The sequence below is a fragment of the Chaetodon auriga genome, chromosome 18, assembly GCF_051107435.1.
Source record: "Chaetodon auriga isolate fChaAug3 chromosome 18, fChaAug3.hap1, whole genome shotgun sequence".
In the NCBI taxonomy this organism is placed as follows: Eukaryota; Metazoa; Chordata; class Actinopteri; order Chaetodontiformes; family Chaetodontidae; genus Chaetodon; species Chaetodon auriga.
This window is the reverse complement of record NC_135091.1, coordinates 17,935,897-17,960,607: the sequence shown is the minus strand read 5'-3', so window position 1 is coordinate 17,960,607 and position 24,711 is coordinate 17,935,897. Positions and strand designations below refer to the sequence as shown.

General features: G+C 43.2%; 2 protein-coding genes across 6 annotated transcripts in view; one reads left to right on the top strand and one right to left on the bottom strand.

Moving 5' to 3' along the window:
- elp3 (elongator acetyltransferase complex subunit 3) overlaps positions 1-10,658 on the top strand; it is a 33,077-nt gene extending 22,419 nt beyond the window's left edge. For all 5 annotated transcript variants that reach the window (XM_076756002.1, XM_076756003.1, XM_076756001.1 and 2 more), the window contains 6 exons: positions 4,807-5,000; positions 6,011-6,101; positions 6,994-7,059; positions 7,196-7,423; positions 7,732-7,813; positions 8,803-10,658. In XM_076756002.1, the coding sequence (XP_076612117.1) occupies positions 4,807-5,000; positions 6,011-6,101; positions 6,994-7,059; positions 7,196-7,423; positions 7,732-7,813; positions 8,803-8,894 (753 nt within the window). In that variant the 3' untranslated portion in view covers positions 8,895-10,658. The remainder of the gene's footprint in view (positions 1-4,806; positions 5,001-6,010; positions 6,102-6,993; positions 7,060-7,195; positions 7,424-7,731; positions 7,814-8,802) is intronic.
- A 1,748-nt stretch (positions 10,659-12,406) lies between these two features.
- On the bottom strand, positions 12,407-19,731 carry LOC143336387 (serine/threonine-protein kinase pdik1l-B). The gene is made up of 4 exons (XM_076756531.1): positions 19,552-19,731; positions 18,234-19,005; positions 17,386-17,611; positions 12,407-13,641 (listed from the first exon to the last, which is right to left on the bottom strand). Exons 2-4 carry the CDS (start codon positions 18,972-18,974, stop codon positions 13,397-13,399), a joined length of 1,212 nt encoding a protein of 403 aa, XP_076612646.1. The 5' UTR covers positions 18,975-19,005; positions 19,552-19,731; the 3' UTR covers positions 12,407-13,396.
- Between the last annotated feature and the right edge of the window lie 4,980 nt (positions 19,732-24,711).

The window sequence follows — 24,711 nt, the reverse complement described above, 5'->3', positions numbered from 1 at the left end:
TCTTGTTACTTATTGGCCGACTATTATCTACGAGAAGCGCATGTTGGCTGATACATTGGTCGGGCTGTAAATAAAACACCGAGACTCAGCAGAGAAACCAAAATGTCTGCTCCAGTGCTGACCAGATGTCAGCCGTGATGCATAGTTTTGTTGTTAATTCACCGAAAGGGGACAAGGGAGAAGCGATTTAACTGCTGTCTTATTGATTTTCCTGAAAACGCTAGATTGGCCGCCGGTGTCATTTAGAGTTGTGTGAAAGCAAAGCACTATTTCAGTTTTCTCGAGGCTGTTGTTGCAGGTTGTCGTGAGCGCTGACTGGGGAGAACGGGAACGTGCTGTACAGTTACGACGGCATTCAGGACTCCTCCAATTTCCTGAGCATCAACAGCTGCGAGGGCTTGTGATTGCACAGAAAAAGGTTTAAGTTGTGGGGGAGAGTCTGTGTCTTCCTGCAGATTTGTTACATTACCTGTGTGTGTGTATGTGTGTTTGATGGTAACATTGAGGGCAGCAGCAGGTCGGCACTGTGAAAGGAAGCAGATTAAATGTGTGTTTGGCCCTCGGAGTCTCTTTGCTTTCCTGTAACCCTTCCTCTGTCACCTCTCCTCTCCGTACACTTCATTTCTTTCTTTGTCTCTGCTGTCGTTTTTCTCTGTGTGCAGTCTCAGTATGCTCTCTCTCCTGTCTCTGTGTTTGTCTCCCCCCCCGGCTCTTCCCTTGTCTCCATTATCTTTCACTTTATCTTTTTCTTCTCTTTCCTCTCCAGTCTTAACTTTCCGCTCGATGCTTTCTCTTCTCTTCTGCCAGTCGCTCTTCTTCCCATCTCTCCTGTCACTTCATCTGTTTCCTCTCTGCCTCTCCCCCCTCCTCTCTTATCACACTGACACTTTCAGATCATCCAACTCGTGCGTGGCTCCCCTTTGTTCCTCCTCATCATATCTAATCTTCCATGTCACGCTTTGTGGTAGTGAGTGGGAAAAATATGCAGGTTCTTCTTCACTCCAGGATCCAAATTAAGCATCTCAGGATTTTTCCACTACTTCCACTTCAATCAATCAATCAATCAATATTCCTTTATTTGTCCTGCGAGGGGAAATTTCAGAATACAGCAGCATCAGTAAAGATTAGTAAAGATTAATATAAGAAGTGCAATGCAGATTAGAAACAAAACAGTATATACAAGAGAGTGAGGATTTAAATACAAATAAAAAGAAAGAAATTGTAAAAAAAATTGTAAGAAATTGCAGATCGTATTTACAGATTGTTATGTACATGTATTATTGCACAGCTTATTGTCCAGACTATTGCACTGATTACTTGGGGTTGTTTTTATTGTACAATCTGACAGCTGCAGGGAGGAATGACCTGCGATACCGCTCTTTCACACACTTTGGATGTAGCATCCTGTCACTGATGGAGCTCCTCAGTGCAGTGAGTGTGTTTTGGAGGGGGTGGGAGTCATTGTCTGTCATGGAGGACAGCTTGGCTGTCATCCTCCTCCCCCCCACCTCCTCCACCAGTTCCAGAGGGCATCCCAGGACAGAGCTGGCCTTCTTGATAAGTTTGTCCAGCCTCTTCCTGTCAGCTGTAGTGATGCTGCTCCCCCAGCAGACTACACCATAGAAAATGGCAGAGGCCACAACAGAGTCATAGAAGGTCTTCAGGAGTGCCCCACGCACCCCAAAAGACCTCAGCCTCCTGAGCAGATAGAGTCTGCTCTGTCCTTTTTTGTAAAGTGCAGTGGTGTTATGAGTCCAGTCCAATTTATTGTTCAGATGAACACCCAGGTACTTATAAGATGTCACCATCTCAATGTCCCTTCCCTGGATGTTCACTGGTGTTGGTGGAGAGTGCGGGCGCCGGCGAAAGTCCACAACCAGCTCCTTGGTTTTACCCGCGTTAATCTGGAGGTGGTTCTGCTGGCACCAGTCCACAAAGTCCTGGATGAGTCCTCTGTATGACCTGTCGTCCCCATCTGTGATGAGGCCAACAATGGCAGAGTCATCAGAGAACTTCTGCAGGTCAGGTTCCTGTCTGCCTTTCTAGATGCACCCTGTGTTCAAAGTGTAGAAGTGAATTTTTATGGATTTTCCAGGAAAGAACGTCAAAATCATTGAACACATTTCTATTCTTAACAAGTTAGTGCACGCTTCAGTCCAGGATGGATACGTTTAGTCTTAACTAAAGGTACCCTGTGGAGTTTAGACAACTAGTAGCATTATGACAGTAAAGGAGAACACCGCAAACATGGATGTAAATAATGTTGGCTTTGCAGATTTGTGAAATGCATTTCACATCATTGTTAGTCCTCAAGGATACACGTGATGCATTTTGGCAAAAAACATGGAACTGAAAAATAACTTATTTTTTCAAGAAAACTGCGGAGTTCATCTTTAACCTTTACCTTCACGTTGAATTCCAAGTCCAAATTAGAAAGACTTGAAGCTGCTCTGATCAGTATTTCTATGTTTCAAAAACAAATCCAAACACTACATGTCATGTTGAAATGGTTGCTCGTCATGATGACTAGCAGAGAATTATCACTGGCTGCTTGTTAGCGTCTTTTAGCGCACTGTTTTGATTTTACAGCCGTCAACTATTGTTTCAGCATTACCTCGCAGCTGTTTTCAGGAAAAAAAAACCTTAAAACAGCACTGCTCAGCACCAATCAGACAGTGAGTGACTAGCTGGTGAATGTGGTGGAGCACCTGCCTGTTAATGATATTTCTCTCAGGAGTTGGTAGAAACCAAAAACAGCTAAAAGGAAAGTGAACATTGAACTGAAATTCATCAAGTGACCAGCAACAAAAATTCCAAATGATTGCTAATGTTGGTCCATGCCTGCTGGATGAATTTGACCCAGGAACACATGAACCAAGATGTCAGAATAACATTAAAGATGATATAAACTACAGGGGCTTTAAGGGAAATCAAACATTGTCATTGAATGGATGAAAAATCTGCAGAAAAATCTTTGGTATCTCAAGATCCCATGATTGGGAAGCCTGTCCTATACTAAGACACCCACTGTCTCGCGACCCTTAAAGGGATTAAGCATTTTGCTTGCTTGCGGTGTCCAACAGGATGACAATTGGTAGCAAATGCTGTAAACATGATGCAAACCTCCATGAAAATTAGTAATAATAACTCCATTCAGGCTGTCACGGCACAGAGTTCTTCAGGGCTGGTTGCCAACTTAAGGAAGTGGGGATTTGTTGATTTTCTTTCCAGCCATTATCTGCTGCTTGTATATATTGTCCTGGTGAGCCTGGATGACAGCCCGGTTTAGGAGTCACAGTGGGAAGAGGGCAGCAGCAGGGGAACATCACATCCTCCTTGCGTCTGCCGTTGATCTCCTGATAAAGATATTCGATTTCAACTTTCTCCCAGCCTGAGATCCTCTCTCAGTTATCTCCGTTGTACAGATGCTCCCTGTCCTGGGGGAGGCATCCTTAACAGGGTTCTCTCCACCCACCAACAGGAACTCTGATACATGATCCAAGATGGTCGCAGGTGCAAAATAGTGTCTAGTCCCCCCCCCCCCCCTTTTTTTTTTTTTTTTTGGGTGTGGAAGCATTATTTGTCAGATTGTCCTCCTCCCTTTAGGTTTAGTGCAGGGCCATGTGGAACATGTCCTCATGTGATTATGAGCTGTGAGAGAGAGAGATTAGAAGATACTGATAATGTGGCCTGTTTTGGAGAATGAGCCTCGATTCCAGATCTTCACGGTTCTGTTCATGATTATCCCTACAGGGGCAGGAGAATAGCTTTAAATCCCACTGATTCCCTTCACTGCCCTACACCAGACACCAAAATATGATTCCTTCAATTGGATAACTTTGGATAAAAGCATCTGCCAAATGACAAATTGGATAACCAAGCACTGTTGTGCTGCCTCTCTGTCAACTTTATGCACTCTCTGTGGAAGTCTTCTTTTGCATTTAGGAGTCAGCGCCTTTGCAAATGGACCTTTTTTTTTATTGGTTGTTCTTACATTTTCCATCGATCTGGTCATGTAAGAAAAGCCATGTGCATGAAATAAACTCTGCATTTCTTTCAAATTTTCCTTTCTCCTCAGAGCCAAAGTTAACATTACTGCAAAGCATATGAAACATATTGTGATATTAGCTGGCTAATGCTAGCTAACACCAGAGTTACTTGCCAGGTAACGTAGCAAAATACTGTCTTGAGTGGATTATGTCACCTAATTCATCCAGACTCCAGGGGCTGATATGGCTGGTAAACTGGCTAGGTTGCCGTACAAGAATTACTTTATCTGCTAACGTTTCGAAGCAACCAACGCCAGATCCATGCAGTGTTGCCAAGTTCTAGCTAGCTGGCTAACCTGAGCTTGCAGATAGGTTAGTTGGCTTGGTGCAGAATTACTTCACCAGCTAATGTGATCCATGATACTAACTTACTGTATGTATTATGACAATGGTGACTGATGGAAGGCAGGAGTAGCTAACTGGCTAACTGGAGCCTGAGCTAAGCTGGGGTCTGGCATTGGTTGTTTTGTGCCGTTCGCTGACTGGGTGATTTACAAATGGCAAGCCATATGGAGCCATTACAGCCATAGTGTTGATGTCAGCATTTCGTCTTGCGTCACGTCACTGTTTTGGTGGTCATTATTAACAAGGGTTTTCTGAGAGTTACACACAGTTCCTTTGACTGTCTTAAATTTCAGATTGTGTCAGAAAAGCCATTTCAGAAGACTAAAGGGAAACAAACTGTGATGGGTTGCCGAGACAGAGAACTCTGATTTACACTTTAATGTTTTTACATGGATCCGTGTGTTTCCTGCAGGAGTTTTTTGAGAATCCGGCATTCAGACCTGACGGCTTGAAGCTGTACCCAACACTGGTGATCCGAGGCACGGGTCTGTACGAGCTGTGGAAGACGGGCCGGTACAAGAGTTACACACCCAGTGCGCTGGTGGACCTAGTGGCCCGAATCCTGGCGCTGGTGCCGCCCTGGACACGAGTGTACCGGGTGCAGAGGTGAGACAGTGAATGGGCCTGATGGTGATGGTTGGACTCAGTCGACAGTAGATTAAAGCTTCATTAAAGAGCAACTCCATATTGTACAAATAATCACATTCTTGTTCACATTTGATGTTAATGCAGATGATTTTTCCAACGTAGTACATTGTGTGTAAAAACAGTTTCTGCTTGGTAAGATATCAAGGCTGTGGTTATTGTTTGCTCTTCCCTCAAGCAGTCAAAACTGTCTTAGTCTGGACACTATTCTGTCAAATAAATGAAGGCAGAGCAGACTGAAATCATTTCCTCCTGAAGGTTCTTTTATAGGACCACACCATCAAAACGAAAAAACAAAACAAAACAGAGTTTTAAAGGACCAGTGTGTAACTTTTATGGGGATCTATTGACAGAATATGGCAGAAATAGAATAAAATATTCCTAAATATGTTTTCAGTAGTATACAATACTACTACTAGATGCCAGTAAATCCCACACACTGGTTTTTTAACATAATAAATCTTCATGTAAGGACTTCAAAATAGAATTAAATACAGTGAGCAGCATGTAGTTTGCTGCAAAATATTTCTCAGTGGCAAATCTGCTTCTCTGAAAGTCCCTGGAGTCTTACTCACAAAGGATCTTATCTCACCATGAGGAGGCCTCCTGTAGCAACTAAAAGTTCCTAACGAAGAGTTTCCTCTTAAGAGCTTTTCACAGAGCTGCTGAGAGACACTTTGAGTAAGGAACAAACAGATCTCCTACGCTAAGAGAAGGAGTGGGGTCGATGCTGTTTCTATGGGTGACATCATGAGTCATGAGTAATCTTAATCACGGTCCACAGTGATTGGTGTCTGACAGGTGACTGGTCTGTGTCAGTGGATGTGAAATGAAATATTCAGCAGTAAGAAACAAATGAAGTTAAGTTTGGATGGATATATGGAGGTTTATTTTTATGTGGCTGCATCTGTGCCATCCCACTTCCATCATTTTACGTATCATCTGTTTCCTGCTCTTGTTCGGCCTATCAGGGACATCCCCATGCCGCTGGTGAGCTCCGGAGTGGAACATGGCAACCTGAGAGAGTTGGCGCTGGCCAGGATGAAGGACATGGGCACTGAGGTGAGACTCAAAGACCTCTCGCATTAGACTAAAAGACACCATGTCAGCTTATTTAGAGTGCGGAAGCTAATCGACTTTTTCCAGCTGGGATGTGATTGAAACGAGCACCGTAGAACCCTGGTGGTGGCAGCTGCCAACAGACCAATGCTGGCCCAATAACTTGAATATGACAGAGTACGATGACGAATTACAGAACCTGCCCTACATAATTTAGAACTGCTGGAGCATAAATTTTAAGCACCCTCCCTTCCATGCCCCCAACCCCCACATATTTTATTGAATTTACGAAGAAAGTTGATGAAGTCAAATCCATCCAGCCTGAAAATACCAGGCAAGGGTTCACCAGGTTCAGCGGCACAACACATGAAGCAGAAGACCCCTTACCAACTTCCATCAAAACAGCCTCAGGATAAAGAGACTCATCCAAACTGCTCATCAGAAACACCTATGGGGGTAAAGAGCCTCCTGGAAGCTCCAGTTAGAAACAAGCAAGGCATTTATTAACCGTCAGGCTGAAATAACAGCACGGCAACATCAGTGGCAGCTTCTCTTTTCGCTCTAAACGTTGGTTTTTACAGCATTATTTATTATTAAAGACAGCATTCATGGTTGCTTGCATCAGACATGTGTTACTGTATCTTGTGCTCGGTTCAAATTCAGCCTGGTTTCTCCAACCAGCTTGCAGCTTAATGCAACTTTACTGTGCGTGTCAATAAACACGCAGAGCAGAAATCTGTCGTCTTTGTTTTCAGTATAAATCAAAATTGTAGGCAACTGTAGTTCATCCATGTAACTGAAAGCCTTTAAAGTAATAGTTCTTATGATTTCAGACAGATTCAAATTGACCGCGGTAACAGATTCTGAACTGGTTTGAACTCTTCTCTGTGTGCAGTGTCGGGATGTGAGAACCAGAGAAGTGGGCATTCAGGAGATCCACCACAAAGTCAGGCCTTACCAGGTAATGTACCGCATCCTGGAGATGAAGCGCACTCACATTACAGAGTCAGCGAGGGGTGAAACGCTGTGCTCCTGTTTATCAGGTGAATCGTGTTTCGTGCACAGCCATTGACTAACAAAGATGAGTGTGTGCTCAGGTGGAGCTGGTGCGGAGGGACTACGTGGCTAACGGCGGCTGGGAGACCTTCCTGTCCTACGAGGACCCGGAGCAGGACATCCTGATTGGCCTGCTGCGTCTGCGGCGCTGCTCTCCACAGTCCTTCCGTCCGGAGCTGAAAGGAGGCGTGTCCATCGTCCGCGAGCTGCACGTTTACGGCAGCGTCGTCCCCGTCAGCAGCCGAGACCCCAGCAAGTTCCAGCACCAGGTGGCTAAGCTTTCACACACACACACACACACACACACACACACACACACACACACACACACACTCTCTCTCTCTGCATATAAAGTAGATACCGAGACATTTTGACTCCTTTAGCAGCTGTGAACCTGATTGTTTTTCTTTGACACTGTGAGACCTCACTCCTGGCGTGTGTTTGCTTTGGCCCATGTGACAGAGACAAAAAGACCGAGATTAACCAGGAAATAAATCGTAAGTGGCTCAAACTGTTTTGAGAAATGATGTCACAACTTAACCCTGTTTATCTGTTCCCTTCCCTCCCTCCCGTTTAGGGGTTTGGCATGATGCTGATGGAGGAGGCAGAGAGAATTGCCAGAGATGAACATGGCTCTAGTAAATTGGCTGTCATCTCAGGTGAGACACAAAACAGCATCATTTGTCCTCTCCTTGGACATCTAAGTACAAACATCTGTTTAAGCCACATCATGACTTTAATTGGTCAGTGCAGAAAGTAAAAGGAAGTAAAACTAGGGCAAGTTAAAACATTTGAATTCCTAGTCCAGGATGATTTAGGATATGAGTTTGTGAATGTGAAGTCTTTTATAATGTTTGCACCTCTACAACATGTTTAAGTCATTTAAACATTTGTATAACTGGTGTTTTGTTTTTTAATATAAGGAGCCCTGTTTTACTCATGGTTGTAGATCTGGCTGCACAGACCGTGTGGGCCTCCATCTGCTATCTGGATTTATGTGCAGCAGCACAAAGTGCAAAAGGGCTGGGTGGAGTGGAATGCAAAGGAGGGCGTGGCGATTAATGAACACAAAGTTCAACAAATCGAGAAAGAGCTTCTCCAGAAAATCCTCATCTGGATGATGCAGAGCGACATGATGTGAACTCACACCAGTGCAAATGTGCAGCCAGAGGCAGATGGTGTTAATTAGTACAGTGATGATAGAAGCAAAAAAAAAAAAGAAAAGTTTGGTGAAGTAATTTATATGATTGCTCATAATGCTATTTCAGTCCTAATTCTATGGTATCTCACATTGTAAATGGTCTCATCGTATCGTATTTGATGCCAGCATCAGACGCATTTCAAAAGTAAAACGTGAAACAACACTTCTGCTCGAATAAGTTGAGGCTGTGACACAGAGGATTAATGAGGCGTGGTAGTAGGACGTTTGCTACATAAACCAGCAGAATAATGAGTTATGACGTGTGGTGGTGTGTGAAGGTGTGCGTGGTTAGCTTGTAGCAGCCCGATGTCATTTATGCGTGATTAAATCAAGGTACAGTGTACTTTAGATTGATACACCAACGCAGCGCGTCAAACAGCTGATTTCAACACATCTACCAGCTGGAAAATGTTCAAAAATAGTTGTCTTCTCTGGTGTGTTTTGCAGGTGTAGGCACGAGGAACTATTACAGGAAGATGGGATATGAGTTGGAGGGGCCGTATATGGTGAAGGACCTGTATGGACCTGGACTGGACTGAATCTGGACACTGTTTTTATCTGGACAGTGGACACACACACATTATTTTATTTATCGAGACAATATCCCAGGGACACAGTTTGTGCCGTGCGTTTTTTGAAACTTGTTCTGGTTTTCTAGCGTCAGAGGAGATAATGGCTGGCTCCTTCTCTCAGCCCAGTTTTTTTTTTTTTTTATCTGGTGCACAGCAGGCAGTGCTGTTGCATCTCCTCCACTTCATGTAGATAAGGAGACAGCGTGAGGAGGAAGGTTATTTGGGATGAATCCAGAGCTTCACTCAGATTTTTAGTTCACTTTTAGGTCCAAACATTCTTTACAGAAAAAGAATGTTTTTTTTGTTTTAAAGTTAAATTTTAGTCTGTTTGACACACAAACAACAGCATGTTGGGTTTTTAGCGGGCAGCAGCAGTGCCTTGCTCATGAACTCTCTCAGCGAGCAGTGCTGATCCGAACAGTCCTGCCGAGACACGTTTAATTCCACTCAAACGTTGCATGTGTCTGACAAAAGGAGGATCCTGAATGTCTAGGTATCCCTGAAATCCTTTCTGTATGTTTGTCTGAGTTAATCATGTTTATGTTGCAATTAAACAGGAAACTCATTACGAGTCAAGCGTTCATTAGTGTTTGGCAGGGGATGAATGAACAGAGGGAAGTGTCCTCGCTGGACAGCCGTTGTGTAATTGCTCAATTTTGATTTATAGGGCAGGAAATTGAATATTAGTGTTACATAAATTGCTTTTTAAAGCCCCGCAGTTAATCCTGTTTCATGTGTTTCTGTCATGCATTCTCGGGCTTCATGTATTCTGGGAAATTCTAGATGGCGAACACATCTCTTGACTATTTTTTTTTGCCTCAAAGAATAAAGTATATTTCAATGTCTGTTTGTGTCCTGCTAAGTCCTAGTTGCAGCAGAAATCTTTGCAAGACATTTCAATAATTAAAGCTAAATGAGAATAGCCCAAAAGCTGGAATAGAAAGGTCACAGTGTATGAGTGGCTCCTATAATGTATTCCCCAATGTCAAGGGTGCATGCCCTAGCAGGGGACCCCTGATGATTGCCCTATGAGAGACTTTCACTGGCTCATTTGACACAGCCTTTCCAATTACATCTCCATCAGTTACCTGTCTATTGAGCAATGACCGAATGCTGTGTTCAGCCGCACTGTTGCTGGAAAGGGTTTGTCATTTGAGAAATAGCCAGCAATAAAGCGCAAAAAGGCTCATGCGGCGACCTGTGTCTCATATAGATTCCGACTGCACGGAGCAATTGAAGCCGAGCGGCCATGCGTAATTTCCTGGATGCGGCTGCTGTGTCGTGACTGTGCTGTGCTGTGTGTCGGTGTTGCAGCCCTGACGCATTGAAGAATAGGCCACACTCAGGCTTTCTCTCCACGCTTGCTCACTCCTGCTATCAGTTGTGAAATCAGAAAGGACTTTCCCTCCGCTCACACTCGCTGAGTCTGTGCCGAGCTGATTTGTGCCGCAGAGGAGGCAGAGTTTGGTCTAATCTTCACTGCAACACAGGGCAGAAGTGTAGCAAGTTGAGTTCAACTCCACTGAAGTGAAGGTTACAGGGCCTGTCGACCACAGTTACCTGAGTAAAAGAAGAGAAAATGGATTCGGGCATGTTAAGGCTGTATTCTGCTCTCCTCCCAGATCATGTATGCATTACATTCATGTATGCATTATCTGATTTCAATTCAATGCTGTAAATAATGGCTCATCATCAGTCCTGCGTTACTATAATAAAGTTTTAAAAGACTCGAAAAGGCCCTTTGTTGTGGATGCAAGACACCACCAGTAGTCACCACCTTTATGTAAGCAATTCAAATGTACATAGAGTAAAAATAAAGGCTCCTAGAGGTGCAGACCAAGGTTATTATAGTTAACTGATACCGATTCTGAACTTCTTAAATCTTGCCCCCTGACATATACCTCCCATATTATAATATGTGGGATAAAAACTAATACTAAAATGAATACAAACTAAATATTTTGAAACAATAAAAACTAAACTGAAATGAGTAAAGCCACACTGGAAACTAAATGAAATTAAACTGAACTGAAAACAAACATTACAGAACTGTAAAAACTAGTGCAGATAAAATCTTGTACCAACATTCATGGTCCCCAGATGATGAATCCAACGGTTGGCGGTGACCCTCTGATGTTTCATCTAATACCATCATCAGACTTTTAACTTGCCAAATACTTTGCATTGTCGCCCTGACCATTTTAGCATGTTAGCATTTAGCTCAAAGCACCACTTTGTCCTGTATGAAAACTCACATGGTCGTAGACTGAGCATCAAGGACTGTCTGAGGATCACAGGAGTGGTGAGGAAGTCCCCTGCGTACACTGAAAGAGTTCTTAGTCACTGTAATCACACCTCCTGTCCAGACAGGCTGCGAATTGATCCCCTCCTAATGTGATACCAATTGTGAGAAATGGGGGACCAAATCCACAGTCTTCCTCAATGCACTCTGAAGTCAGCTGAAGCGAATAAGCTTTCAGCAGTATGAGTAGCCAGATCGAGTTGGCACCTTCTAAAGACCGTCTCTTTAGCCCCTTAATGTGACCATCCCTCCATGCAGCTCAGCGAGACAACAGGGAATTTTGCACTGAAAAGACCAGAACTTTGAAAAATACCTGCAGTACTTCAGTGACTGCTGAAGCTTTGGCTGAACCAAATATACCATCCTGAATATGTATGCAGACATTCTCCCACCACACTTGTAACACATCCAACCCTGCACTATCAATTCCTCTGAACTCTCTCGGGCAGTGGGGAGGTCAGCGGTCGACTCGCCGAGCTGCTGGCTGGCCAGCAGAGCGTGAGGATTCACTCACACCGCTTAAAGTTCGCAGATCTGTCAGAGACAACCTCATGAGCTGGGAGCAGAGAGGTCAGGTGAGCCAGCCTCGCTAGCTTAAATCTCCTGTTGACGTCCACATCGCGGACGCTGCTGAGCTCGAGGACAGGCTGAGACAATAGGTGAGAGGATTGCTGCTTTTACGCCAGTGCTGTTTTAATTATGAAGGCCCTTTTTTTTTTATGGGTCATTATTTCCGCTTCAGCATCACCGCAAAGCACGAATGTGACATAATAACAGTCATGTTAGAATTTCATGTTTATTTTAAATTTCTAAAGGGTTCCTGGACATGATTCATGCTTTAATATATATATATATCAATTCTTGAGGCTCTGAAGTAGGTAGTAATCTGAGATATGGACTGTCAATGACTAAGACTGATGACAGTAATAAATGCTGTGGACTCAGCGTGGATATGATCAGCAACAATCCTAATGCCTGGCTTTAATTTCCTGTTCATGAGGGGATGCTATATTAGTGATCGTTAGTCATCGTGAACTTTGTGCTGCTTTGCCCTTTTGGTTTTCTGCGCAGATATCACAAAAATGTGACGCGTGTTTGACAACTTTCAAAGCCCTCCATACTCCATACACCAATCAACATCCTAAAATGTTACAGACCCACAGCGAACAGGTGAAATGATGAGGAGATCATACTTTATGAGAAGAAAACCGTGCAAAAAATATACATTTTCAAGTCATTTAAATTCATGTGTAAAGCAAACATGGCATAGAGCAACGTGTCAGAACGAGTATTACAAATTTAAATACACAGAAAGCAGAAAAAGACACCTGTATGAAGCCAGCCCTGCAATAAATACAGCTGTATACATTGAATCTGACGTGTTCGCCATACAATGTCCATGTATTTGGAGAAAAACACCCCAAAATTTGCCCTAAAACATTAGCATTAAATAAGACACCTGTTGCAAACATAGCATCAATAACAACTTTTAGGTTATTTTTTGCGAACTTTACATATTTAAGACGTGGAAGCCCAGTGACCTCTTAGATCCATGCTACATTGATATGTTTTGGAAATATCTGAAAAAGGGTAATTAGCATAAAAGAATTCAATGCTAGCTCCACTTTTCAACAAGTGAAAGCTGACGGTCCACAAATCAAGTCAAAATGAACACCTGAAATAAAGCTGAGATCATCACCAAAACACTGTAGAGCAGACAAGCAGCAGCAGCAGCAGTAACCCCTTGCTTTTCAATTCAGCCGTATTTACACACTAAAATCGATTCTCCATGTCAAGCATTCAAGGTCTAAACAACAGCATGGTGCTAACATCAAATACAGCTTCAGTTAAATCCCACTAGAACTCTATATGGACTTAAATATCATTGCGTGTTTTGTCTGCAGTGCAATCAGGGGCTCGCATGGACCCCCTCTACTTCATTGCTATTTTCCCTTTATGTGGTTTCCTACACAGTTTATTCCGTTTGTGCGACAAAAATAGCACCTGCACTCCCAATAATCATTTCTTATCCCCACTTCCCTGTGGCAGCAAAGTGGCTATTGCTTACACATGTAGGAAGCACTGCAGTCAGGGGGTCTACGGTCAATACTTCCATGTAGTGGCTACAGTGGTTATAGCCATTATGGTCTCTTTAGCCCACTTTCTGTCAGTGGGAGTCCTCTTTCAGAGCAGAGTGCACTCTGGCCCCCAGCTGGTCTGCTGAGGGACGGGCATCCGGGTTTGAGGCGAGCATGTCTAAAAGCAGGATGCACATCGCTGGACCAGGAGGGGGTGGCAGCGGGGGAGCTCTCTTAAACTTCATAGGGATGCACAGCTGGAGGTCGGCGTTCTCCCACAAAGCTTCCCCCAGCGGCATCAACCAGCCTGAGCGACCCTTACACACATAGGCACCTAAAGAGGAAACACGAGAGAAGACACTGCTGAGTCATCGTGCCGGAGGCTCCTGACTGATGGCAACAACAGACACGGCAGGGAGCCACTTGATCTCTGTGATTACGGACCACACATGGATTTGCAAGTAGTCAAGTGCCTACTGGTGTGACATATTTCCAGTAATCGCCAATAGAGAGAGAAGTGTGTGGAAGGTTTTGAGAACACACTGGGACACACATGAAATGTATTACACTTAATCCAGCATCAGATCATCTGATCATGAACCCAAGATGTGATGAACTTTGTGTTTATTAAATATTGTCAGACAGCTAACCTACTTACAGTTTCATCATAGCCAGAAACACACACAGTGGTGGAACACAGTTGGCTCTGAATGCGGCTGGGAGGCAGTGCGTACAAAGAGCGGGTTAAGAGTACTGCATGATGACGTTTTTTTAATAAGAGGGGCACTTGCATGATTACCCGATTACACGTGAACATGCATGTAAGAGTCTATTACCAAAAGTGCCGGCAGCAGGCTGTGACAGAGCGTTACTTTGTCTGTAAACATAAAGCTGCATCTAGCAGCTCTATGTCAATATGATATAGAGGAGACCAAATTACTAGACGTGTTTTCTAAATACATCATCTGCTAAGTGCTTTCTAGTAAGCTGCCTCCAGTTTGCTGTTTAACTGACACACTCAGGGCATACAGTGTGGTTAATATATGTGGTGTGGCTAACATCTAAAGCCCCTACAGACCCATGACACACCCACACACTTATTCTGTTTAAAGGCTGAGCGACTGGACAAAATATATCGGCTGAGTCCATTAACGGTTGTTTTTTTGGCGATTTTTGTCATGTCTGCCTTTGAAGAGCGTGTGAGAGCTGCTGCTCAGTGACACACACTCTCGGCCGGCGAGCTAACCAAGAAGCACAAAGGGGCCAGCAACGGTGGAGAGAGGCAGCAGGGAAAAACGAGTGTAGAGCCACAATACTTTAACATCTAACTCAGTGAATGAAAAGGTTTGTATTGACCAAACCAGAGTTAGTGACTGCTGGACTAACCACAGCAGTTTTGTTGAGTTTTATTTCCTTTCTGTCGACTTTGAATGAAGCGCGTTTTACGATGAGTTAATAAGGCGATTAAGTTTGTCTTCGTTCAATAAAAGAAAGTTGAATTCAGAAGGTGTCCAGTTGTGTTTTTCTGTTAGATGAGGAAAACACGGGTAAGAAAACTTCTTGACATATTGTGAGTTTACTTTGTTTGTTAGACTAATAAAATGAAGTGACGGTGTTGCACACATCTCCCAGCTGAAACTACAGTGGGCGCTAACCTACAGCTATGTCCCAATGCCATATTACCTACTAAGACCTCTCCCTAACAACCAACAAACGAGTGAACTCTACTGGATAGAGGTGAAAATGTATCCAGGTATAATAAAAGCAATGTTGCAGTGCAAAGAATGGATGAGATTTGTTTAGGCACTGCTTGTGATTTCTCCCTCTGCACATGAGCGCCCATGTAATTTATTCTGAACAAATGTAACTTTCTTTCACCTGTGGTTCATGTAAGATGTGCTGCTTCTCAGCATCGTAAATTAGTCTCATCATCCATGTCGTCAGCGGCAATTTTGGCCAGGGTTGGAGGTGGAGCAAGTGCGTGAAACTTTGAAAAAATAGAACGAAGGAGAGCAGTTTTTCAAACAAACGACACGTACCTTAGCCCGAAGCAGGCTAAGACATCTTCACTGGGACAAACTGAAACAATCTGGCGTTCGCTTGTTTCCACTAAGAAAGTGGTGTCATTCTATGCAAGAACTGCTTGCAGCTGCAAAAATGAAAACTAATCGTGGACGCTGGTGAAGCAGCTCCAGTAAGTCACTATTTCTGGAAACCTGTCTGGCTGACTGGACCTCAGAAGTTGGGCAAAGTTGAAGTACCAGGATGAACTCCCTCCTCTTTTCTTCATATCATTATGAAAATCAAACTTTGGTGTTTTGGCTGGTGATCAGTATAATTATGAAAGATAAAACTTTGGGCTCGAATAACCTGAATTGGTCATTTGTCTTTATTTGAGATTTGAGACTACATGATTGATTGACAAAAATTAGGTGATTAACAAGGAGAAAAAAAATCATTAGTTGCATCCCTAAAATGTAGCCAAGCCAAAATGAAAAGAGGTTTATCTGTGAAAGTAATTAAAATGCATCAATTCATACTTAAGCCCTTTTTCAGTTTTCTGGGAGCATGATTTGATTTTAATGGAGCACTGTTAGCATCAGGGCTGTTATGACAGCACGAGCCCTCTGCCCTTGATGACGCTCCACACTGCACTCTGCCTAAACGCCGGAGCTGACGTCTACAGTCAAGTGTAGGACTGGCCTGGTGAAAGGCAGCCAATGATTTCCTGACCTGCCTGAGCAAAAGGCCAACGTTGACATCAAGCACTGGGCTTCACAAAGGACAAACGCAAGGGGCTGTGTCTTCCCTCTTGACTATATTCTTCTCGCTCCCCTGCCTAGTCAAATAACTGTGTGGGTGTGTGGGTCTTGAGAGAGGATGGAGTAAAATAATGGACCATTTTATCTGTCTGTGAAAAGCCTCCAGCTGCCTCTCCCCATTTTCTCACTGACAAAGAAGACTGTGATCAGGGCTGCTAAATTCCATTTTGCCTTTTTTTTTATTTGAATCCACTGGAACCCCTCTCTCCCCCCCAATCATAACCATTTTCATTCAGCTTAATGGAGTATCAGTGACTCAGGGAGGTTCTCAGGCACTAAACTTGGGGATAATGGTTCATGCCTCCAGGTCGGCTCTGGCCGGACCCATTTTTTGTGAATAAAATGAGACATCTGTATTACAGCCATTTCATTAGTCTCTGACAGTGGAGTGCAGAGCAGAACTGAGCCCTACGTCCATTAAGACGCTTCCTCATCCTGTGGCCACATGGGATATCTGACAGGAAATAGGACATTAAAAAAAAGCGAGAGATTAAAATCTAAATGCTGTTCTGCAGTGCTAGACGGGAATGCTTGGCAAAGTGCTTCTCCTTGCTCATATTGAATTGGCCAGAGCCTCACAGCCTTTATGGCTCCAGCTCACTACATCAAAGTTCTATGCAATCACAAATAATGAAATTAAACTGCACAAATACCTACACATTCGTATATGTGCATTACAATCAAAATGTAATTGATCTTCATTAAAGTAGGTGGATATTATTAAAAGCACTGTGTCAGGACCCAAAGGTAGGGACGAAGAAGCTGGTGTCTCACATGCTGCCAGCAACAGCACTTCTGGAGCAGGAAAGGCTGAATTACATACTGTCATCTTGTATTGTGACAAGCAGAGGTCCTATAATCCATATCAAAATGTACATAGCATAAATCATCATCGCTTTGCCATTTAGATTTATGATTGTACCATCCGTGGTTGATGAATGTATGATGTATAGTATGTGACATTTTTATTACGTGCCAGTTAATTAAGTCAAACTCGATTCAGTGCGATGCGTCATCCACCTGCCTGACCACACACTCAACCTTTCTGTGAGCAGGATACAACATGACAGGCCTATGGTGGTGTGTTATCCAACATGTTAACACTCTGCCATATGCACAAAGATGCTGACAAAATCTGTATTCACATATTTGCATATTACCGTGTGTTGTAGAACTAAATCTCCACCCGAGTCTGGTTGCTGTGGAGACATTCTCAGTCTCTGGTCTACTGTACTGACTCTCTACTGGAAACTTACCCAGTTGTTCCTGCGTGGTCCCTTCTTCAACAAAGGTGATTCTCTCCAGGACAGCCCAGAACATCACACCCAAGGAGAAGATGTCTGCCTGCGCTGTGTAGGTCAATCCACCCCAGACCTCTGGAGCCATGTAGAAGTCAGAGCCACAGGTGGAAGAGAAGTGCTGCCTGGTCAGATCACCGTCCACAAGACCTTCTCTCATCTTGCTCAGACCAAAGTCTGCCACCTAGAGGATGGACAGGGAGACTCACTGAAAAAGAAATACAGTATGTCTTGTGATGGTGGAGAAGTTTTTACACAAATGTATAACTCTAGAAACTTTCTTCCCTTCAAAAAAAAAAAAAAAAGCTATGGAAAATTTTGTTGAGGAAGTCTGAGGGAGTCTCTAGTGTAAATGTCAATACAGTAGAGTTTGAACAATTAGTTGATTGATCAATAGTACATAAACAGAAAATTAATCAGAAACTATTTTGATAATCGATTTAATCACAGTCATCATCATACTTTAAGCAAATATGCTAAATATTTATCATACTCCTCTTTTAAAGCACCCGTGGTAAAGTTGTAGAACTCCTGACATGAATCTGATCAATATCTTCTCAGTAATTTAATTGTATGGGGACACAGGGGTAAACACAGAATTTTTACTTTCAATTATTCTTTCAGATTTTCTGTAATATTGGTTATTGTGCGTTGAGCTCCTTGCTGCTGTGAAAATTAAACACCTCCTGAGAGAAAACACTATTAAATACAATGATGCTTTTAAATTTGAACAAGTTGTGTGATGACTCAAGGATGATGCCACTTGATCTGACGTGAATACTGTCACATAACAACACTCTGCCTACCTTGACAACAGGGCCTTTGGGTGTCACACAGACCAGCACATTGTCAGGCTTCAGGTCTCGGTGAGTGATACCCAGGTTATGCAGGAAGGCCACAGCGCTGCAGAGCTGTCGCACCACGCTGTGGTTGCGCTGGGCGTCTGGTGGCCTGGAGAGCAGGTACTGATTCAAGTCGCCCCCATCACAGTACTCCATCACGAGCCACAGGGCCAAGCAGCGCAGGGATCCAGACTCCTCTTCCTTACTCTGAGCTGGTCTCTTCCTGGCTCTGTTTTGAGGTCTTTGTGGAGTTGTAGCATCAGATGCATTAGATTTAGTCTTGTTCTGTAGCTTAGCCTTGGCCTGGATGGTGTTGGTCTTGTCCTGAAGCCTAGAGGCAGAATCGATCCTCCTCTGAGTGTCAGACTGAGAGTTGCTCCTTTCCTGACTTTGTGGTGCTCCGATCACACTGCCCTTCAGCACACTCTCAACTAGAAGGACAGGCAGTTTTCCTGGTTTTAGGGGCTTCAGGCTCCTTGGCCCTGTCTGCAGAAGACAGCTGTGCAGTGCAATAACATTGACATGGTTCTTAGCTGTGGATCTCATGGCCCACAGCTCTTGCAGGTAGAGTTCAATGCACTCCGGGTTGCTGCAAGGAAGCCGCTTGATAGCCACCCTCTGTCCTGTTTTGGCCATATGGCCCTCAAAGACCACACCATAGCTGCCTCGTCCTACCTCCCTCTCTAAAGTGTAGAGCTCCTCCATCTCAGCCAGCAGCTGCAGTCTGATGTGAGAGCTAACAAAGATAAAATAATTAAGGTTAGCATGATCAAAACGACATGTAGCGATGCTGTACGCCTGTGTACGCCTTCGTCTAGTAGTAATAACGGCGTAACGTTTAGCTACAACACTTAACCAGACTGTCCCTCAGCTTTAGGTTTAGAGCTTTAAGTTTACGTTATGACGCTCCGGAATGAAACCTTATGCTTCATAAAATTCAGCCACTATTCGTCGAGCTAATGTTAACGTTACACTTCACAACTACTGTAATGTTAACGTTATGTGCTAGAGCTAGCCAGTAAGTTAGCTTCTCAGTCCAAACATAACCTACCGTGACGAGTTACTTTTTTTAGTTGAAGTCAACGATACATAGACCATTGTTAGTTTACAAACAATAACTTAAAGTTGGAAAGATGTCCCGAGGCCATATGAAGTTAGTTATGGCAAGCGTTAAATAATGAATTCGTCATAGCCTCTATAGCCACAGCAGCGCTAGTTTAAAAAGGAACCGAAACGTAACTTCTCGCTAAAGGTGAGTTCTGGTTGTAGTTTTTAGACTTACCCTCAAGACTTCGGCTTACATTACCAGCAATAAATCCACTTCAAACTGCACTCTACCAGATTCACACGGCGTCTCACACCATATTCAAGTAATTTGGATATTTTTATTGTTGACAAACAATTGTGATAAAATGGCACTGAACAAATGGGACAAACTTCCGCGTCTCGATAAATTCACAGCGTCCCGCTCTGTGCGTACGTGCATCGTGATTGGCTATGGTAATTTTACCGCGTGCTGTGATTGGTTGGTAGCAGAGCCGCGGAGTATTCAATAATTCGAATTGTTCAAATCACCAGGTTGCAATACTAACGAGGAGGTTGTCGCGTACTGTCATCTATTAATGATTTTCAAAGGTATGGACACAGAATGCTGATTTCAGGAGTGAAGACAGTCAATGAAGCATTCGTTTTAAGGGATAGCAATATATTTTAACATAATAAGGTGATAATAGCTCAAAGCTTCAAGGTTTGTCAGACGTATCAATCAGTCAGAAGTGCGCACATTTGCCGATGTTAATGTCTGTTATCATAATCGCAATAGAAACATTTTATCTTATATGCATTGTAGTTACAAATATCCAAGTTGATGAAGTTCCTCATATTATTTTGATTTCAAATACATGTTACAAAACGGAAACGTTATGCTTTTGTATTATTTTGAAGAACTATCTGGCACAGTTGGCAACTCAATAGGCTAAATTGCTTAGAGAGAGAAAGAATAAGTAATATCTGGCCGGAAGTATTTTGGCCTATTCACACATTAGACTAAAAATACTTCAGTGGGTCTTCACTTTTCAGTCCTGACCAGCATTTTGTAAGAAAAGAAAGAAAGAAAGAAAAAAACACGATGGAAGCGCTGAGAATGCCTTAAGTGGCGAATCTGAGTCAGTGGTCTCATATAAAGGTGGGACAGTTTTGTAATCGAGCCTTTTCATTTGACAAAAAAAGAACCGAAAATGCGAAAACGCCAAAGTTCCCTCATTGCTGCAGTCCCATTTCATCACAAAAGACCTGAACAAAACACTCGCACCTATACACACGCGTACAATGAGTGGGTGCTGCATCTGTATCGACTGGAGAGGCAACAGTGGTGATGACAGATAACAGCAGCGGTGTGTGTGTGTGTGTGTGTGTGTGTGTGTGTGTGTGTGTGTGCGTGTGCGTGTGTGTGTGTGTGTGTGTGTGTGTGTGTGTGTCTGTGTGCGTGTGTTTGTTTGTTCTTCTGAGAGAATATAATAGGATACATGGTGATTCATTGCACTGAAGCACACTGTGAAAGAAAAGAGCAGCTTTGAAGTGTGCGTGTGTGTGATATGTGCTCGTGTGCATGCTTATGTGATCCATAGCTTTTATCAGTGGTGCCAATCATGAATACTCTTCATTACTTGAGGAAGATGGAATCAGTCATACTTGACTTATTTTTTATCTTGAAGCAGATGCCCTCTATTGTATTATCATATCTCGCTTGCTTTGACAGATATCTGGATGCAGACATTGGGCATAATGTAGAGTGCATTCTGGCTGGAGACTTTATGAGGAAGTGTTTGGTGGGAACCTCACAGAGGGGCCAGAATTGAATTTCCCGACAAATTCAATAAAGCATTCAAGGCACCCCAAAAAGATGTTAATGAGTCCAATAAGAATTATAGTTTTAATCACCTCTGTTTTCAGACTAATTGCGAGTCTGTGGGGGCTTTGCTTGCTAATTACGGAGTCCACCAACAGGAGGGGCAACAGTAATTATTTCCTTGATTGAGGTCAAAACCCTTGCATTTAATCCTGAGGTCTATCCCGCACTCCTCACACACAAGGAGTAAACATCAGTAAACAACTTCTCTGCATCCCGTACTCAATCTCACAGCAGTCACTCTTTCACAAATAATGTTTTTCTTCCTCACTGAGCCGGCTTTTCGTCGGAGAGCCTGCCACGCCGTCTGCTGCCATTCTCATGTTTCCGTTGTGTTAACCTGATGTCTTCACACGACAGTTTTAATGAGAAATACAGTGCTTTTCTGCTTTCAGACGCCCTTTGCTATCTGCAGCTGGCACTGAAAAGAAAATATCTGAGAGGAGTTGTGCAATAAGATCAATATATACAAACACATGAAATACTGCTGTGTCTCACTGAATGCTTACACTCTGAAAGTTTTTGGTGGTTGACGCTGCAGATTTTCCGAGCAGACGAGTAATTCTTCTTCCATGCAAAATTAAGGCGGCTTTTGGGATAGAAATGTAATTTTTCATTTTCGGCCCCGCTGTTAATAACAATCACTTGTGTCTTGACAGGTGAGAGCCCTGAGCCGCCATAAACCTCGCAGTGATCCCCCCCCCTCCCTTTGGTTTCACATCATTGGGTTTAATTGTGGAGGAGGATGGTAAAACTCCTCAGCTGGATGAGATGGAGAGGAGACGAGGAGCTCAGCTCAAAACTCCAGCCAAATGCCGGTCAGTTTTGGTTGCAGCTGTCTGAGTTCTATAGACTCTTTTGGCGTGGAGCCCACCAGCCACAAGTCAGCATTTTTTCATCCTTAGGGATACTTTGGGTTGTTACAAAAAAAAATCTTTTAAATCTAGTTGCTAATGTAGAAAGTTGAAGTATAACTTGGTGCGACAGCCATTAAACCAATAAAGTGGAATGTAATGGATATGTAAGTTTAGGGAAATACTGCCAAGTGCTTACTGTCTTGGGACAGATAATACATTTATACTGATGGTATAAAAAGTTTTATTTTTATGTCAGCTATCATTCTTTCCACATTTTTAAAATGCTACATATAAAACATCTTGCAATGCCTATTAAAATGTATACTTTCTTGCTTACTAACTTTACTTGTGCTTACTACACATCACTCCCTGATTCATGGTAAAGGGATAATTGATTGAAGTGCTGATAAGAATAATTATCATAATCATGGACCCAAATCAGAGCTATTTTATTAAATCACAACAGAATAACTGAAACCCCTCACAGCTTTAATGTTGTGATATGGCTGCCTGGAATCCAATTACACATTTCTATCGAGGGTTATTTGAGTTTCTAATCCTGGTGGAGAATTACTGAATGATGAAAGCTTCAGTCTAAAACAACACACATGTTTAGCCAATAGAACGTGTTTGGCTCTACACCAAGGAAATAATAATATTCTCCCTTGAGTTGATGGTTGAGTTCATGTTCATGACAAAAACCTCAACAACAGTGACAAAAGAGCGACCTGACAGAGCCTTAGTGTGTACATGAGAAAACAAACATGCTGGCTCGTGTTTGATGAAACTGTCATCCATTTTTTCATACATTGGGAAAAAATTTGAGACTGATTTTTCAGACAAATAGGTGCTCACTGGATTTCACTGGCTCCCTGTTCATGACATCTACAAGATCTCTACCTAAACTAGACTGACAAGGTTCTAATGTGATGTGGTGCCAAGTTAAGCATGACCCTCTCTGTCATCAAGGTAATCACTGCCTCTTGGCCACCAGAGGAAGCGTTTGTGGACACTGGACAGCCAGTGGATAACAGCGATATCAATGACAGACAGGCACCGCTACGGCTGCTTGTTCTTCTGGGCTCCTTATCTCAGCCACACCGAGGGCTCTGTCTATGTACCCAATTCATCCATCACTATCAGACCGCACACAGGTTCAGGGCCAGCATTCACACTTTTACAGGGAGCTAAAGGTAATGTCAGCACATGATGACCAAGGAGTTGAACATGAGGAGTAACTTCAAGACCCAGAAAGTAGGTTTTTGCTGTTGCTGTTGTTATTATCGAAGACACAATCATTGTTTGTATTATCATTATTATTACAATCAAATGCTACTGCCATCTAGGGATTGCAGTGGCGGTCAGTTGGTCCAAAACTGTGGTGTAGACTGAAATACATCAATGATTATTGGATAAATTGCCATTACATTTTCACATTCATGGACCCCAGAGAATGAATCCTAATGATTTTTGTGATCCCCTGACTTTTCTATGAGTGCTACCATGAGTTTTTCCACATTTTTCGTCTAGAGTGAAAGGTCTCGATAGCTATTGGATGGATTGCTTGAAGTTTCGGTACAGATATCCAGGGTGCCCAGAGGATGAATTCTAATGACTCTGGTGATTCCCTGACTTTTCATCCAGTGCCACCAGCAGGTCAGTTTTCACATTACCAGTGAAATGTCTCTACATCCAGATGGATTGGCACGAACACAAATATTAATGGTACTCAGACAATGTCGTCTAATGACTTTGATGGTCCCCTGACTATTTGATGGATCACCATGAAATATAGCGCTGACATGCATGTCCCTCAAAGGAAAACTTGTAATAACTTTGATGATCCCTTAATATTTCATAGATGACAAGATGGCAGCGCAAATGGACGCAGCAGTTTCTGTCAGTCTCAATAGTACAATATTTACACGTGTACATTTGTCTATGTCTTTATGTTTGTGTTTATTAAGATTGAGTACAGCTGTCAGTTTCTGATAGACTTTGGCAGAACAAAGGAAAACAACCTGACACCCACGAAAACAATGAAACTTCAGAACCTTGGATTACCCCACCTGTTTATGACTTTACCGGTCTTGACTGCCGCTTTCAATTTGGGCAGGGTCGCAACAGGTGGCGTGAGTAGGCTAGCAGCTAGCTCAAAGAAGCCAGCTATCGCAACCATTCCACTCACCACAGTGGTGCGTGTGTTTACGTCAGCAATGCTGGATGCTGTAACCCTATGATTACCAAGTGCTGGCCTGTCTATCTACCGAGGGAATTTACAGCTATTCTTTTGGTAGCTACATACTTCCTGGCCCCAACGACAATAGAAATGAGGCACTCAGTTAACTGTATTTTGTCATCAGTGAACAACAGAGAGCTCACTCAGATGGACTCCTCATTCTTGCTGTGGTTTTTAACCATTATGTCGGTATTGCCAAAGTCCATACAACCACATCAACACTGGCTTGTGACAGCAACATCTCTCTGCTGAACCAACTGAACATCTTCTCTGCATGTTTCGAGGCACGAAACAAAACGCCTGCACAGAAGACACCCTCCAACAACCAGGTTCTGTGCCTTTCCTCAGCCAGTATGAAGGAATGACTTCAAGGCTGCTGGTCCAGACAACATACCAGGTCTTGAAAGATTGCACAGGAGCTCAAACTTGCTATAAATC

What these genes read in the sequence shown, in the direction of transcription:
- LOC143336387 (XM_076756531.1), bottom strand. Translation starts at nt 18,974, where the DNA reads ATGGAGGAGCTCTACACTTTAGAGAGGGAGGTAGGACGAGGCAGCTAT. An exon ending in CCAAAGGCCCTGTTGTCAAG is followed by an intron (nt 17,612 to 18,233) that starts GTAGGCAGAGTG and finishes TCCATCCTCTAG; the next exon opens with GTGGCAGACTTTGGTCTGAG. An exon ending in GACCACGCAGGAACAACTGG is followed by an intron (nt 13,642 to 17,385) that starts GTAAGTTTCCAG and finishes TTTCCTCTTTAG; the next exon opens with GTGCCTATGTGTGTAAGGGT.